General features: G+C 36.3%; 1 protein-coding gene and 1 long non-coding RNA gene across 3 annotated transcripts; both read right to left on the bottom strand.

The window, feature by feature from the left end:
• Positions 1–1859: 1859 nt before the first annotated feature.
• Positions 1860–7536, bottom strand: LOC125185354 (uncharacterized). Of its 2 annotated transcripts, none has more exons than XR_016134591.1 (4): positions 7204–7536; positions 4291–4356; positions 2587–2648; positions 1860–2129 (listed from the first exon to the last, which is right to left on the bottom strand). It is a non-coding gene; the product is annotated as an uncharacterized LOC125185354 (long non-coding RNA). The 2 variants fall into 2 exon arrangements; XR_016134590.1 differs by lacking the exon at positions 7204–7536 and adding an exon at positions 4427–7193.
• A 2630-nt stretch (positions 7537–10166) lies between these two features.
• LOC125218249 (heat stress transcription factor A-7a-like) lies at positions 10167–12043 on the bottom strand. Its single transcript, XM_048119885.2, has 2 exons — positions 11600–12043; positions 10167–11240 (listed from the first exon to the last, which is right to left on the bottom strand). The coding sequence occupies exons 1-2, from the start codon at positions 11858–11860 to the stop codon at positions 10545–10547; spliced, it is 957 nt and encodes a 318-aa protein (XP_047975842.1). The 5' UTR covers positions 11861–12043; the 3' UTR covers positions 10167–10544.
• Between the last annotated feature and the right edge of the window lie 4123 nt (positions 12044–16166).

Below are 16166 nucleotides of genomic sequence, written 5' to 3' on the forward strand. Positions count from 1 at the left end.
AGCATCAAACATGTTAAATTTCTTCAACACTTTGTACACATAAGGCTCCTGATGCAGGACAAGAGAACAATTTTTCCTATCTCTCTCAATGCATATGCCAAGAATTTTCTGAGCATCCCCCAAATCTTTCATGTCAAAGTTATCACTCAGAGAAGATTGCACAGCCTTAATAGTTTTCAAACAAGGACCCATGATCAACATATCATCCACATATAACAGAAGAAAAACAGGAACAGTATCAAGATCTTTCATGTACAAACATGCATCAAAGATACTTCTTACAAAACCTAACTTATGCATACAATTATTGAACTTGATGTTCCACTGCCTGGGAGATTGCTTCAAACCATACAGGGCCTTTTTCAACAAACAAACATGATTAGGAAACTTATGATCAACAAAACCTTCAGGCTGTTACATGTAAATAGGTTTATCTAAGTCACCATGCAAGAAGGCAGTCTTAACATCCATCTGTTTTAATTCCCAATCAAAATGAGCACATAAGGCAAGCATTAACCTCACAGTGGTAAATTTAACAACATGAGCAAAGATCTTAGTGTAATCTACCCCCTCATGTTGAGTAAATCCCTAGCCACAAGTCTAGCCCTGTACCTTAGGCCCTCCACCTCATTTTTCAGTTTGTAAAGCCACCTGCAGTCTACCACAGATGCACCAGGAGGCAAAGGTACAAGTAACCAAGTAAAATTAACCTTTAAAGAATGCATCTCCTCCAACATGGCTTTATGCCACTGGTTCCAAAACTTAGATTTAGTAGCTTGCTTATAAGTTTGGGGCTCATCCCCATCAGATTCATGCACATTGAAGCTAAGTTTATAAGAGCAACTAAACTAACAAAGCCATCAAACTTAACAGGTTTCTTTACATTAGTTCTTCTAGCTCTATCTCTAACAAGCACATAATCCTGTAAGTTAGGAGCATCAATGGCATTCTGAATATCAGCAGGGCTATTAATCACATTTTGAACAGGAACAGGAGGAGCATTTCTAGCAGGACTATCATGCAAGTTAGGCACATTATCACAAACATTTTGGGCAGGCACATTATCATGAACAACATTTGGGTTTCCTTCATCAGGAGTCTCATTAGGTATATAGGCTGGATAGGTGTTCCAAAAAGGCTGCTCCACCTCACTTGGAGTAGGGCTGGCAATTTTCGACACGACACGATAACACAACACGAACCGGCACGAAATTAATGGGTTTGGGTCAGATCTTATCGTGTCCGTGTCCTTATCGGGTCGACCCATTAAGGACACGAAAATTTCGTGTCGGGTTCGTGTTATCCGTTAACAATGTGTGTTCGTGTTATCCGTTAACACATAATATTTTAATATTATTATTCTTATTAACACATAATATTTTAATATTATTATTCTTATTATTTTCATTTTTCAATACTTATTTTCGTGTCATTAATGGGTTCGTGTCGTGTTCGTGTCGTGTTGACCCGAAACGGTTCGTGTCATTAATGGGTTCGTGTCGTGTTCGTGTCTGAGGGTAGCGGGTCGTGTTCGTATTCGTGTTTGAGGTTTTCTTAACGGGTCGTGTTCGTATTTGTTGTTATCTTGTTCATGTCGTTATCGTGTCGACACGATAACGACCCGACACGCACGATTTGCCACCCCTAACTTGGAGCATCATTGAGAGACTCCACATCAGTGAGTGAGACTGTGGACTTCACCTCATTAAGAGGTTCATTGTCCACATCTATAGGATCTGAGTTACTTGTCAATCTTAATGCCACACCCGCATTTCTAAGGATAGAAAACACAGTTTATCGTGACTAGGGAAGGGTTAAAGACGCGTGGAAGAAAACGGGAAACAAACATAGTGGTCCAAAATATTTTAATAACTGAAAACTTAGAAAAACAAAGTACTATCATTTCAACAAAGTACCAACTCTAAGGAAATAAAGACTGGAATGTAAACAATTTGAAAAGTGTTTGACTCTCAATGCTAAAAGAATTCTAAAGAAAAGACACAATGCGGAAGCGTTCAAGAGACGGAAAAATGTCGAGTATGAAGACACGACATATCCAACAATACTAAGCAAGTCATAAATAATCCATGAATTCTGCTCAACATCATCCCCGTCCGTCGCCGCTCAATCTGCACATTAAAAAAAATAAAATGTAGGGCTAAGTACTTGATGCACTCAGTGGACACATGCCAAAATCAGTTTGTCAAGCCATAACGAGTGATCATGGGGGTTTTAAAAGAACCCAAGTCCCTAAAATATATTTCACAAGTTCGGTTGCAACCGTTTTCCATCCACATTCACCATCACCATCACCATATCTGAACATACATGACAAGGAACGTGGCCACGAACCAAGTCACTAGACCGGCCAACTCCAAAGAGATAGCGCACGATCTACTGGGTGTACACTAGTCCGAGCAGGGTTTGCGGCCCTACTGGGACCCGAATTCGATTAAACATACATGGCATAGCCACTTCAGATAGGTTCATTCAAACACAAAACATGGCAAGACAAACAATTTTCACCTCCTTTCACATAAAAAAATAGTACTTAGGACATAGTCCTTATTTAAAAGGAAAGCCCACCTCACAAGCTTAATCCTCAATCACTTCCTTTTCCAACCGCAACCAACGTGCACAAGCTCACCCTTTTCGAAATAACATGATATGCAAAATCAGACTTTGCCACATAAATTAATTTAACAATGCATGCATCCTACGTGTGTGTGTGCGCGCTCAAATTATTCATTCATCATTTCTATCAAGAGTTTCATATAATCAATCAAACAAAACAGCATCAACACAATTATACTTTCATCCGTCGGCTTTAGTCTCACGTACAAGGGACACTTATGAATTTAAATAATATAGTCCAAAACTAAACTCTTTTCTCAACTCAAATCATCGCGAAGTACAAATGGCCAGACAAATCCCTTCTACTGCTTCAAGCATTAAATTAAAACAGTCCACCAAGGAATTTACCATTTAATCTAACTATAAAATATAGCAACTAAATTAAATAACATAATATTTACATTCTTCCACATTACTGCACGTATTTACAACACATGTGTACATATTAATATAAATTCTCCACTTTAAAACTATTATACCCTAAATTAATTTGTCCCTAAATTAATTTGTCCCATCAAAATAATATAACCATATAGTAGTGCTCCACAATTAAAATTAGGAAAAAGGGAACAGTCATCAACATATATTCTAATATACTCCCACGACACACGTTTATACTTACAAAAGGAAAAGAAGATTATTTAAAAACTATACTTCCATCCCTCAACACGTAAATACTCATTCCCAACACTTGCTTACCTATTTTAATTATATATATTCAACTCTACATAAAATTAAAGAGAAATTATTAAAAGAGTTTAGCATAATTACCCCCCAGTCACACGCCTCTTTCTCAAACAACTATTCAAAAGATAACAATGAAACTAATATACTATATTACTCCCTCAAATACTACACGTCTACTACTCCCTGCAACCTACTCACGTCAAACTCTCTATCGCAAAAGAACAAAAGAAAGCCTATTATACAAAGAATGTAATGCAATATACTCCCTAATCAACACACGTATATACTCCCCTTTCCAACACACGTTGCAAAACAAGGTAAAAGGAGTAAAATAAGTTTTGTATGTATACTGCCCAGCCACCACATATATATATATATATATGTATTAGTGTATTCTCAACTCAACACGTTTTAATAAAATGGCTGGAAAGAAAAAAAATAATTATACACTCCCTTCTCTAAACTGTCGAAAACTTCCTCTCCTTCTCTACTGTAATTCATGCTTTCTTTCTCTGCCTCAAATAAATACATGAACAAACCATATTTATTAATACACTCTCAGCACTTACACCTCCCAGTTCATCTTTTTCCTTCGGTCCCTTCACACAAAATTTTGGAGCAGGAGCAGTACTCCCATCTCTCATATCTCTCTCTCACGCCTCTCTCTGGAATCACAGATTCAACACTACATCCTCCGTTCACGTCAGGAAGCATTTATCTCCCCTGCTCCCCTTTCTAAACATTTTAGTAAAATTTATAATACGTTCGATCCAAACATTTTGGGCAGACAAAAAATATTTCCAAGAATTCAGATTAGAAGGAGATAAAAGACAGACTTGCATGCTTGCAATGGCAGTAAAGATCGAGCTTTAACAAGAAGGTAGCATTCAACAAGTTTTTCAAGAATTTCAACAAATCTGATTACTGTGGTGTATGAATCTATGGCATGGATTTGAGGAAAAGATATACCTTTGGGAAGAAGCAAGGTTCGCACAAACAGACGGTAGTTACAACACTCTCAATTCCTCCTTCCCACTGTAATATCGAATTATGGAATCAACAAATATGGAGGTTTTTCGTACTCAATGGAAGGAGAAGAAATTACCTTCACGGAAGAGAAAAAAGGAACACTGCAATAGGGTCTAGAACGGCGCTAATAAAATAAAATACAGTTGTGGAAAGAGATATATATAAGGTAGAGATTTGATTTGTTTGTGGGAGAAATTTTAGGGAGTGGCGGCAGCATTGAAAAGAAGAAAACGTGTGGAAGGGTTTAGGGAAAGATTTTATGTTGACTGCGGTAATATAATAAGAATTAGAAATAAATGACTATATTAAAATAGTCTAATTGAATAAGGATAAAAGAGTTAGGAAAGAGTAATAATAGACAAAAGTTATAGACCCGAAATATATAAGATTTTAGTATATTAATTAAATTGTGGTGTTTCATTATTTTAGTACTTTGGTGTTATTCTAAATACTTAGACGAACGCCCAATTTTTCCATCGACGATTCTCCCGACAATCTCGTCGACTATTTTCACCACACAATTAATCAACGACCAAAACAAGCATTTACTATTTCCATTCGCAACTAATCAAAGCAAAGACAGTGTTTTAATCAAGGTCATCACTTGCTCGTTCTCAAAATAAAATTCAACGTGAACAGGTGCTAAAAAGGCGGGTGTTACACTTAAGCAGAGGAATTCATCTTCATTGAAGACTACATCCCTACTTATTATGACTCTATAACCTTTAACACCTTCAGGGTAACCTAGAAAAACACCTTTCCTAGACCTAGGCTCAAGTTTATCAGACTTGGTATGCACAAAAACAGAACAGCCAAAGACCATTAGGTGAGAAAAGTTAAGAGGCTTTCCATAAAACACATATTCAGGACATTGACCAACCAGAGGCACAGAAGGAGACCTATTTACCAAATAAGTAGCAATTAACAAAGCCTCACCCCAAAATTTTTTAGACAAACCAGACTTAGAAAGCATGCATCTCACTTTATCAAGCAAAGTCCTGTTCATTCTCTCAGCACCCCATTTTGCTGAGGGGTATAAGGCACAGTTTTATGTCTTTTGATTCCAAAACCAACACATAAATCATCCATTTGATTATTACAAAACTCCATGCCATTATCAGTTCTAATAGCCTTAATTTTCTTGCCAGTTTGAGTTTCAATCGAGATTTTCCAAGTTTCCAGTTTCTCAAAAACCTCAGACTTATGTCTCATCAAAAAACACCAAACTTTTCTTGAAAAATCATCAATCACAGACAAGAAATAAACACATCCAGAGTGAGAAGACACAGAAGCAGGGCCCCAAACATCCATTTGCAAGTATTCCATAATACATTTACTCACATTTGCAGGTGCAGAAGTAGAAGGAAAAGAAACTCTATGTTGTTTACCCAGCACACAAGAATCACAAAAGGGCAACTCACTTTGAACATCATTATCAGATAGGATGGCATGTTTTTTCAGAATACTCAGGCCTTTTGCACTCATGTGACCAAGCCTATTATGCAACAACATAGTTTTATCAGATTTAACAACATTGGCAAAAGCGTTTTCACATGTAAGAGGCACAGCAGTACAGACATATAAACCACACTTCTTTTTAGCTTTGAACAGGCACATAGATCCTTTGCAAATTTTCATACAATTTTCCCCTCATTTTCCCCTTATACCCTCATTTTCAAGAGCAGTACATAACATTAAATTATAGCAAAGATCAGGAACATATCTCACATCCTTCAAGTTAAGCACATAACAATTTTCAAACTTCAAACACACAGTGCCAATTCCAAGAATTTCACACTTCTTGTCATCAGCCATTGACACATAGGTTTTGGTTACAGGTTTCAGCTCGAAAACACTTCCTTGAAAGGACTTACGTGATAAGTACATCCAGAATCACATAACCAATCATTAGAGGTAAAAGGGCAAGCAAGAGAAGCATTCACAAATGGCAGATCATGTACTATGAACACAGAGTCATACACATTATCATAAGTAGCCACATTGACAAGAGGTTCAACCTGGGAATTATTGTTCTGGAATTTATTCTTTTTAGGTTTGGTGCACTCCTTTTTATAGTGCCCAACATCCCCACATTTAAAATACTTCCTATAGGTCTTAGGATCCTTACTTCTAGACCTAGATCTATACTTTTTCTTGCCATTATTACCTGAGTTAGAGCCACCACTAGATTCATTTCCCCCTCTGGATGTAGACCTACCTCTAACATTAAGCACTTTGTTATAGGCATTCTTATCAGCAGCTCTTTCCCTAAGTTCAAGTTCCTTGGATTTCAGGGAGCTAACAATTAATTCCAGGGGAGCTTTAACATCACTATAAGAATCAGGAATGACATTCATTAGGGTTATACTAGTGTAAGCATCTATAGTTGTGTCACCAGATCTCTTAATATCTTGCACAAGGCTTCTGAAACCTATCAACATTGTCATCTATGTCCTTAGCAAGATCAAGCAAAAATTTAAACAATTTTTCAAGCAGGTACATTCTTGTAGACATAGAAGTTTCAGTAAACAGAGTATCAAGTAATTTCCACATTTCAGAAGCAGACTCAACATGATCAACTTTCCTAATCACAGAATCAGACAAGTTTAACACTATAGTAGCCCTAGCCAACTCATTCATCTCATCTTTTTTATCCTAAACAGTATCCTCAAGTAAAGAACCATCAACAACCTTGAAAACTTTTTGTTGAATCAAAATACACTTCATTTTTTGTTTCCAAATAGCAAAATCATTTTTACCATTATAGGGAACCAAACCCACAGGCTGAGATATTTTAGCAAGAAATTTTGCAAGAACTCAAGAGGCAAGATAGAAACACAAAGCCTTACACACCTGAAAACACAGAGACATCCACCAGCAACACAAGAACAGTCACAAAGCTTTCACACAACAGAAAGGACCTCAAATCCTTGACTGTCACGAGCAACATTGGCCAAGGCTATCCCAGCTCGCAATCACTCACTACTGGAAGGCGCAGAGGGTCACATGGGAAGTATAAAATGCTTGGTGGTCAAGTAATATGATATAGAGAAAAAGAACCAGCGGAAGCAACACAGAAAAGAAAAGCACAGAGAGTCCTAAGTCTTTGCTAGAGACTATCTACCAGAAAACAAGATCCCAAGCCTATAGGTGGCAATAAACAGAAAAAGAAAAAACCAAAGGTCAAGCCAATTTACCAGAACGAACCCTCACTCGAAGGAGGATTCCACTTGCCCACCTCCTTAAGCGACTTGGCGTGCCGTCCTAGTCCCCCCTGTGGCTCTGATACCACTGTAGGGATCAGACTAGGAGCGGATTCACTAATTACCAAGACCTCTTTGTTCTTCATTATGGGAGCTCAATTAAACTCCAACCCACACGACTGATATGTATCAAAGATTACAATCAAATCCCTCACAACTATTACAATTACAGTAACTAGTTCTAGATAGGGTTCTTGAGTAATCTTGACTCCTTGGTAAACCTGCACACTCAATCAACTTGTTAGTACACCAAAACCAGATCCTTGCGGATCTTAAACAATTACTAACAAAAGAAACGACGCAAAGCATAATAGATCACAAAATATGGCTCAAAACCCGCCACATAGCCCAGATCTATTCAACTAGAACCGAATCCAAGGGAGCACCGATGAATTGACTGAAGTCTACCCTCACACTGTCAATACCTCCACCACGCCGCCCCTTCACACCAAATTAGTTCACCACACACAATTCAGAGAAGAAACCCTAGTTCTCACAAATGCTAAGCAACCGAAGAAGTTGCCTTCTCAACAACTCACACTAGATCAATCACACAAGAACAGTAAAGAATCTCAAGGAATCAACCGGAGAAGCCATCAGAGAAGCAGAGAGAAATCAGAGAGTCTCAAAGAGTGGGGAGAGAAAGAGTAGAGTGTAGAATGTGAATCAGAAAATGGCTCTCATTCTCACTTAACAAACACAACACACAAACCCTCAATCCAACGGCCGAGAAGCAGGATCCAAGTGAAGAGGCACGTGGCAGCTATCCAGGTGTGAAGAGTAAGCAGTTGGGCTTCTGGGCCAAGTCCAGTAAGGATAAAAGACCCAGACACAAATTATATTCAACACATGTGAATGGAGCAACCATTTTGGTCTGTCCTTACCGTTTAATGCGCTAGCTGATTATTGGGACAAGGGTTATTCCTCGAGCTGTCCGCAACCATTTGGCTAATCTCCTACCGCTTAATACGCTGACCGTTGGGACAAAGATTAGTCCTTTAGCTGTCGACGAGAAGAATACACGAAAAAAAAATTGGGAATTCGAGGAAAAATATAAGTAGCTCATAGCTAATTCGCCACATGCACGATATATGTGCTCCCATTTTGCAAACAAAATTTCTTTGGTTACTTCTCTTCCTATATTTGGGCAACGCGTGTAATCTAGATAGTGTACTATGTTAAACTATTTAAGGTTATCTTGATTCTTGTCGCAGTTTGCATCACTCCACGTGTCAGCCCAAAATTAGAATTCATACAAATAAAATCATGTCTCACTTCCTTTTTCGATACTACTATTTCAAGGTTACACGCGTTATTCTTAAAACATATTCAATTTTTAATAAACTGTACGGTAAGAGATTTGCTCCTTGATTTTGAGCATGTTTGATTCTTTTTTTAAGACTAGTTATTCTCATCCCTGTAGCTACTCTTCTTAGAAATTTTACTTTCGATAATGGAAAGATCTAAAATTTTGAGTAAGCTATTCTAGGAATTTTATTGTTTGAGGTGTTTAGATAGTCACTTTATATCGTGGTTTCGATCCTTTAGTGAGAGGATTAAGTCTCGAATTTTGAGTTGGCTATTTTATGATTTCTATTATTTAAGTGTTTAGATAGTTACTTGATATCGTGGATTCGATTATTTAGTGAGGGATATCAATTGTTAGATATTGTGATTTCGATCATTGACTTTATGTATAAAGCATCGAGAGATTATTAGGTGTTTAGATAGTCACTTGATATTATGATTTGATCTTTTAGTGAGGGGGATTCAGTCACTAGATATTATGATTTCGATTATTGATTTTACGTACGAAGTATCGAGATTCTTGAACCTAACTAAGAAGGTATATGGCATTATATGCTACTCCCTCCGTCCCGCTTAAGATGACACGTTTTCCTTTTTAGTTTGTCCAAACTAAGATGACACTTTTCCTTTTTTGGAAACTTTCTATCTCCAATTAATACATCAAACCACTTTTTCTCACTCTTATTAAAATATTCATCTTTCTTCCTCTCTCTATTTTAATACTTACACCCACTTTTTCTCTATCCAATTAAACACTTAAACCAATAACTCCTAAAATCCCGTGCCGGCCAAGAAATGTGTCATCTTAGCCGGGACGGAGGGAGTACCATTTTGCATACAGAATTGCATTGGTTAGTCAATTTCTTCTGTTTGACTAGTTAGACTAGAACGTGTAAATTTTAAACTAGAATTCAAAAGCACTATGTTGATAGTTAAGGTTGTCGCAATTTGCAGCATTACACGTGTCAAACACAAGATATTACCTACCTACTCTTGAAAACGCAAAATTGATCCAAATCGAAGTTACATATGATGATTGATGAATACAATCTATTTGACACTTGTAAAATTGTGGAATCTTATCCAAAATTGGATTACTCGTAATTAGTAGTGAACCAATGTAATATGACATGACACTTTTAGAAATCATATACTCCTATGTAGAAATGTTTCTTTGAATACAACATGAATTGAACATTTGTTTACCATGTATGAATGGTGACCTGAAAGACTTTAATTAAAATATAAAAAACAGAAAAAGGCTACTGAACTTTTATATAATCAGGCAAAATTGCATTGAACTTAAAGAGACATAAAATGTGAATGAAACTGTAAACATAACAAACATAATTAAACAAACGATATGAAATTTTAACGTTAAAAAAAAAACGGCCATTTTAGATCTAAACTTGTGGCATCTGATTTTGTGGATATTCGATTGCTGGAGATTAAATCATTACTCAAAACTAAATCGATTAGAAATTACCCGAGACCACTATCGTCAGTCAGGTAGGAAAGTCCAAGACTGATTCCGCTTGACATTATCTCAAGAGCACCAAAACCCGGCCGACCAGCATTCACAAGACACACCAACGTGTCATCACGAGCAAACGAAGCGGTACATTATCTCCAAGGAGGTGCAGCCAAGAAGCCCAACCTATGAGCCAAAGCATTCACATCCTCCCCATCTTCACAACCATCACCCAAACCTACTTCCTCATCAAACCCCTCACTAAGTAGCTCCTCCCAAAACCCTTCGTCAAGCTCGTTATCGACCTCGTCCGCCTCCACCTCCTCCCCCTTCCCCTTCCCCCTCCCCTGCATCTCCATTGCCAGCACCTCGAGCTCCGAGGGGGCCAAGCCCCCCCAATACTCCACCGGCTCAGCCTTCACCGCCCCCCACCCGGATGACCCCTCGACCGCCCTCCTCCGCTTCTTCCCGGGATCCTCCTCCAACTCCCTCCGCCTCCTCTCCCTGCAATTAGCCAACTGAGTGATGAACTCGGGATTCTGCATCGCCCTCGCCAAGAAGCTCATCATCTGCTGCTGCCTCCTCTCCGTGCTCTGCAGCCTCAGCTCCATCTGCTGGAGGTGAGCCCGCGTCGCCTGCTGCTGCTGACGGAGCTTCACGAGCTCCATCACCAGCAGCACCCGGTCGCGGCGCAGCCCGTCCACCTCTGGGTCCGCAGACTGGGCCGGGACTGGGGCCTGTGGGGGGCTCGTCTTCCTTCGTGTTATGTGCTTCAACAGATGCTTCTGGCCTCTGAGAAACGCATCGTTGGCGAATTCCCACTTGTCTGTGTCGATCTTTCTAAATCCCTGCATCAATCAATCACATTTTCCACTTAGTTTTTTCCTTGAGTTTGGAGAAATTTGTTAGTACCTTTTTCTTGAATTGGATTTTGAAGCTTCTCATCATCTTCTATCAACACCTTTATGAAGAAGAAGAAGAACAACAACAAACTTTGTTTAAAAACATATACTTCTCCGATTCCAATTGACTAGACATCTGATGTGTTCAGCTAATCACAATTGCAGAAAATGACATAGAATTTATCCAATTTTGATTCGACACGAATCACAATTGCAATTCTGATTGACTAGACACGCATCTGATTATCCCATTCTTCTCATGAAAATAATATCGAAAACAGAAAGAAAAAGGGGGATTTACTTACATAAGTGTTGAGCTGTCTGACGAAGCTGGAGAAGTTAGAGTGCTTGAAGTAACGAGGCAGCAGAGAGGAGGAGAAGGCGTGCGGGTCCCACACGACGAAGCTGTGGCCTCCTCTGCTCCACGACACGACGCCGTCGGTGGCCGGATCGTCCACCATGTCGAACGTCTTCGTCAGGAACGGCGGCGGCCCCATTTCGTGCAGCCCTTCCATCGGCCGCGGCGCCGCATCGCTCGACGACGACTCCTCCTTCACCGGAAACATCTAATTCAGTTGCGCGATTTAACAGAAAAGCAGAGGAAAACATGAATTTCCGATTAAGGAAAGAAAATCAGACAGCTTGTGAGATTTGATTTTTTTTCAGTTGGGTTCGATTCTGTTCTGTTTTGGAAATGAAACGGTTAAGGAAGTTGGGAGTGAGTGTGAACAGAAAGAAGATGCTTCCTTCTTTATATAGGAAGGGAGGGGAGATATTTATCTTGGAAAGTTCTAGAAATGGAGGTTTTGGATTGAACCTTCCATTGCAACTTGTAATATTTTAGTGTTGTTTTTTTTAATTAGAAGGTTCTTTGGATTGGTGGAGTGGAAACTTCTGGAGGGAATTGGGGGGTGGTGTGTTGGGGTATAGGGAGATGAGGTGGCATGGATTTAGAGTAATGGATTGGGGGTATGTGATTGGCGGATTGGGTGGGACCACTTTGACATCAGGATAACCTCCACCTCACTTTCTATATATAAATATATTTCGTTTTCGAATATATAAATGGGTGTTGGTAGTTATGTGTTTAAATATAATGGAAGGTGCTTTAATGATAATGTATAATAGTACTAATATAATTGATGGATTATTACTTTAAGGCCGTGTTAGTCTTTCGAGATTATCTTTTCGCAACATCGAGGGGTGGTGATTTGGAATTGTGGGTGTGTCATTGGTTCCAGAATAGTCGGTTTCGGTTTCATAAAATTTAGGGATGTATAGTAACTAGTTTTGATTTTTGCTGTTTTTTATTAATGACTTTTTATTGTTTAATCTGATTTTTTTTGTTGAAGTTAGTGGTTGATCACTTGATCATCAGTTAATATTCTATTAATGTTGAATTAAAATCTGATACGCAGCTAGCCATTTTCTACTATTGGAAACCTTTCCTCCCACTTGCGATAAAAAATTGGCTTAAATTATTTATTTTTATATAGTTAATTATAGTTTATAGTACTCTGAATTGACCGAAAGAGCTGCAAATCACATGCATAATGCAAAATTGTTAGCAAATCAGGAAAAATGACAAATATATTTGTTGACTAATTAAGCAAAATCAAAACAGTTGTTAGTAGTACATGTTTGTCATGGAAGTTTTTAAGAGTTAAGGTCAACTTCCAAAGACTTTTTCTTTTCTTTTCATTTTTTGGTAATTATCAACAGTGTTCACCGAAACAGTGTTCACCGAAGAGCCTAGTGACTATTCTCCGCTTTGATTTGTAGGGACCTCTATAGGTGGGACAGTTTCCATCACTCTATTTATTCTACTTACATGTTTTTATAAAGGTATATAATGCTAATATAAATGAAAAACATCTTCATGGATTAAGACTTTTGAAAAGTTGAAATACTATTACTTGTAGAATTATTGATATTATAATATTTTCCTTTCTAATAATGTTTGGTAAAGCTATCCAAATAAAATTGTTAATTCTCATGAACAACTGTGCTAACTGTAGAGTTGTCCCCTTAATTTCCTCAAATCATAAAAAAAAAAAAATCAAATCCATTTTTATGGCCATTCACAAAGTCAACGGCCTATAACTTTTAAAAACTCACTTTGGATGGTGATATGATAAATGACTAATGCTTGTGATTAAAAAAATCACACTTGGAATAAATACAAATGTAAGACACATTTTCTCGTACACTTTTATTTTCGGCGGCCACCATATACAATCATTAATATACATACTCTATCCGTCCCTAAAAAATATACACTCAGCACGTATTTATATATAAAATTAGTAAAGTAAGAGATAGAGAGAAAAAATATTTAAAATAGAGGGAACATCTTTTTTGGTCCACGAACTTTGCCAAAGTATCATTTTAGGTCTGTAAACTTTGAAAATATCATTTCAGGTTCATCAACTATGGGTTAATATCATTTGAAATACTTTTTTACTATTTCCAAATTTTTCTAGACAAAAATACCCTTGATACCTTAAAGGGTATATTTTTAATAAGAGTGAACTACACAAATGGTCCCTGGACTATGGGTTTATCTCGCCCATAGTCCCTGGACTTTAAAAATATCGCCAGTAGTCCCTGGACTAAGGGTTTATCTCGAAATTGGTCCTTTTGGCTTTTTTTGGTACGAAAATACCCTTTAATATTATTTTGGGGGGTTTGGGCAATTTGGTCTTTTTACACTTTTAACATTTTAAATCTGATATTATTTTAGTTATGTACTAACTTTGATATTATTTCAAAATTATCATTCTTCTTCCATTTTGTTATCCTTCACTGAATTTGTTTTTTTAATTTCAATATTAAATTTAATTTTACAAAATTTTAAATTTTATTTTTTAAATATCAATAAAATTTTTTAATTATAAAAATTATTAAATAGCAAAAATTAAAATTAATAGTATTAATCAATATTTGATAGTGTATAGTACTATGTAATCAATAAGGTATGACAACGCCTTAGTTTTAATCAATATTTAAATAGCTTTAATCATAAATAGATTATATAACACAATTAATTCTGAAATAAATATGCATCTAATGTAAGACTAATATAATTTTTGTTTATTAATTTAAAAACAATCAAAATTTACTAGAAAATTTCAACAAAAATACTCCTATATAAAATTTTAAGTATGATCAAATTTTTAGTCAACTTCATAATATTTAATCACAAGCAATTATAACAACCGAACGGAGGCTAAATAGAATAACTCTTATTTTTCCATCATGATTAATATTATTTTTCTGTACTTCTTCAATTCAATTGAATATTATATTAAATAACAAAAATTAATAGTTTTAATCAATATTTATAGTGTCCATGAATTAATAGTTTTCATTAAAAAATTTATTGATATTTAAAAATCTAAATATTAAATTTAATTTTATAAAATTAAATCTAATATTGAAATAAAAAAAAAATTCAGTGAAGGATAACAAAATGAAAGAAGAATGATAATTTTGAAATAATATCAAAGTTAGTACATAACTAAAATAATATCAGATTTAAAATGTTAAAAGTGTAAAAAGACCAAATTGCCCAAACCCCCCAAAATAATATCAAAGGGTATTTTCGTACCAAAAAAAGCCAAAAGGACCAATTTCGAGATAAACCCTTAGTCCAGGGACTACTGGCGATATTTTTAAAGTCCAGGGACTATGGGCGAGATAAACCCATAGTCCAGGGACCATTTGTGTAGTTCACTCTTTTAATAAACTTATCCTATACTCAATATTTTTTTATAAATATCTTTACTATATATTTTTGATGAATTTCCTAAATATAATTTGACCTTCAATATTATCACTTAATTTTGTGACATGCAAGAAAAGATCCTTAATTAAATTTTTTATTATTAAAGAAAAGTTCTTTATTCAATTTTAAAATTCTTTAATATAAAAAATTAAAGAAGCAATTTTACTTGCATGTCACATAATTAAGTGCTAATATTGAAGGTCAAATTATATTTAGAAAATTCATCAAAAATATATTGTAAAGATATTTATAAAAAATATGAGTATATGATAAGTTTATTAAAAATATATACCCTTTAAGGTATCGAGGGTATTTTCGTCCAGAAAAACTTGGAAATAGTAAAAAATAGTTCAAATGATATTAACCCATAGTTGATGGACCTGAAATGATATTTTCTAAGTTCACGGACCTAAAATGATACTTTGGCAAAGTTCGTGGACTAAAAAAGATGTTCCCTCTTTAAAATATTATCAGTGGATAATGGATCTCATCTCATTAGAGAGAAATTTTTTTCCAAAATTAGAAAATGCATATTATTATAGGACGGACTAAAAAAGAAAAATGTATATTCTTATAGAACGGAGGTATTATTTAAAATTTCAAACAATCAATCCAATCATGCAATTAATACCATTAGATGTAATTCAAATACACAATATGGTAACACACATAATTTATAGTTTTAATGTAGTACTTGTATTTTAATTACTCCCTCCGTCCCGCTTAGAGCATCCGCAATGGTCGGCTAGCGATCGGCTAGCCGATTCGTCGCGCTAGCCGATCGGCTAGCCGAACCATTGCAATCGGCGAGCGGATCGGCGTGGGCTGGCCGATCGCTCGTCGCTGGCCGAAGCGCTGGCCGATCGGCTAGCCGCCATTGTGGCGGCCCGATCGGCCAGCGCCGAATTTTGTTTTTTTTTTAATTCTTGTTTTAAAAAAAAATTAATTCTTTTTTAAAAAAAATTTAATTCTTTTTTTTAATTTTTGAAAAACTATATAAACGCGATTTTCTCTATCTCTAAATTTCTATACAAGAGCAACATCCAGCGATGGACAACAACAACTAGCCCAATACAAAATTAAGA

This window comes from Salvia hispanica, chromosome 1 (genome assembly GCF_029641045.1).
Source record: "Salvia hispanica isolate PSC_SH4W2 chromosome 1, Shi_PSC_v1, whole genome shotgun sequence".
Classification (NCBI taxonomy): domain Eukaryota; kingdom Viridiplantae; phylum Streptophyta; class Magnoliopsida; order Lamiales; family Lamiaceae; genus Salvia; species Salvia hispanica.

Excerpts from the sequence above, each read along its gene's own strand:
- LOC125218249 (XM_048119885.2), bottom strand. The coding sequence starts at position 11,860 with ATGTTTCCGGTGAAGGAGGAGTCGTCGTCGAGCGATGCGGCGCCGCGG. Across the intron at positions 11,241-11,599 it reads TCAGACAGCTCAACACTTAT|GGATTTAGAAAGATCGACAC; the intron begins GTAAGTAAATCC and ends TGATTGATGCAG.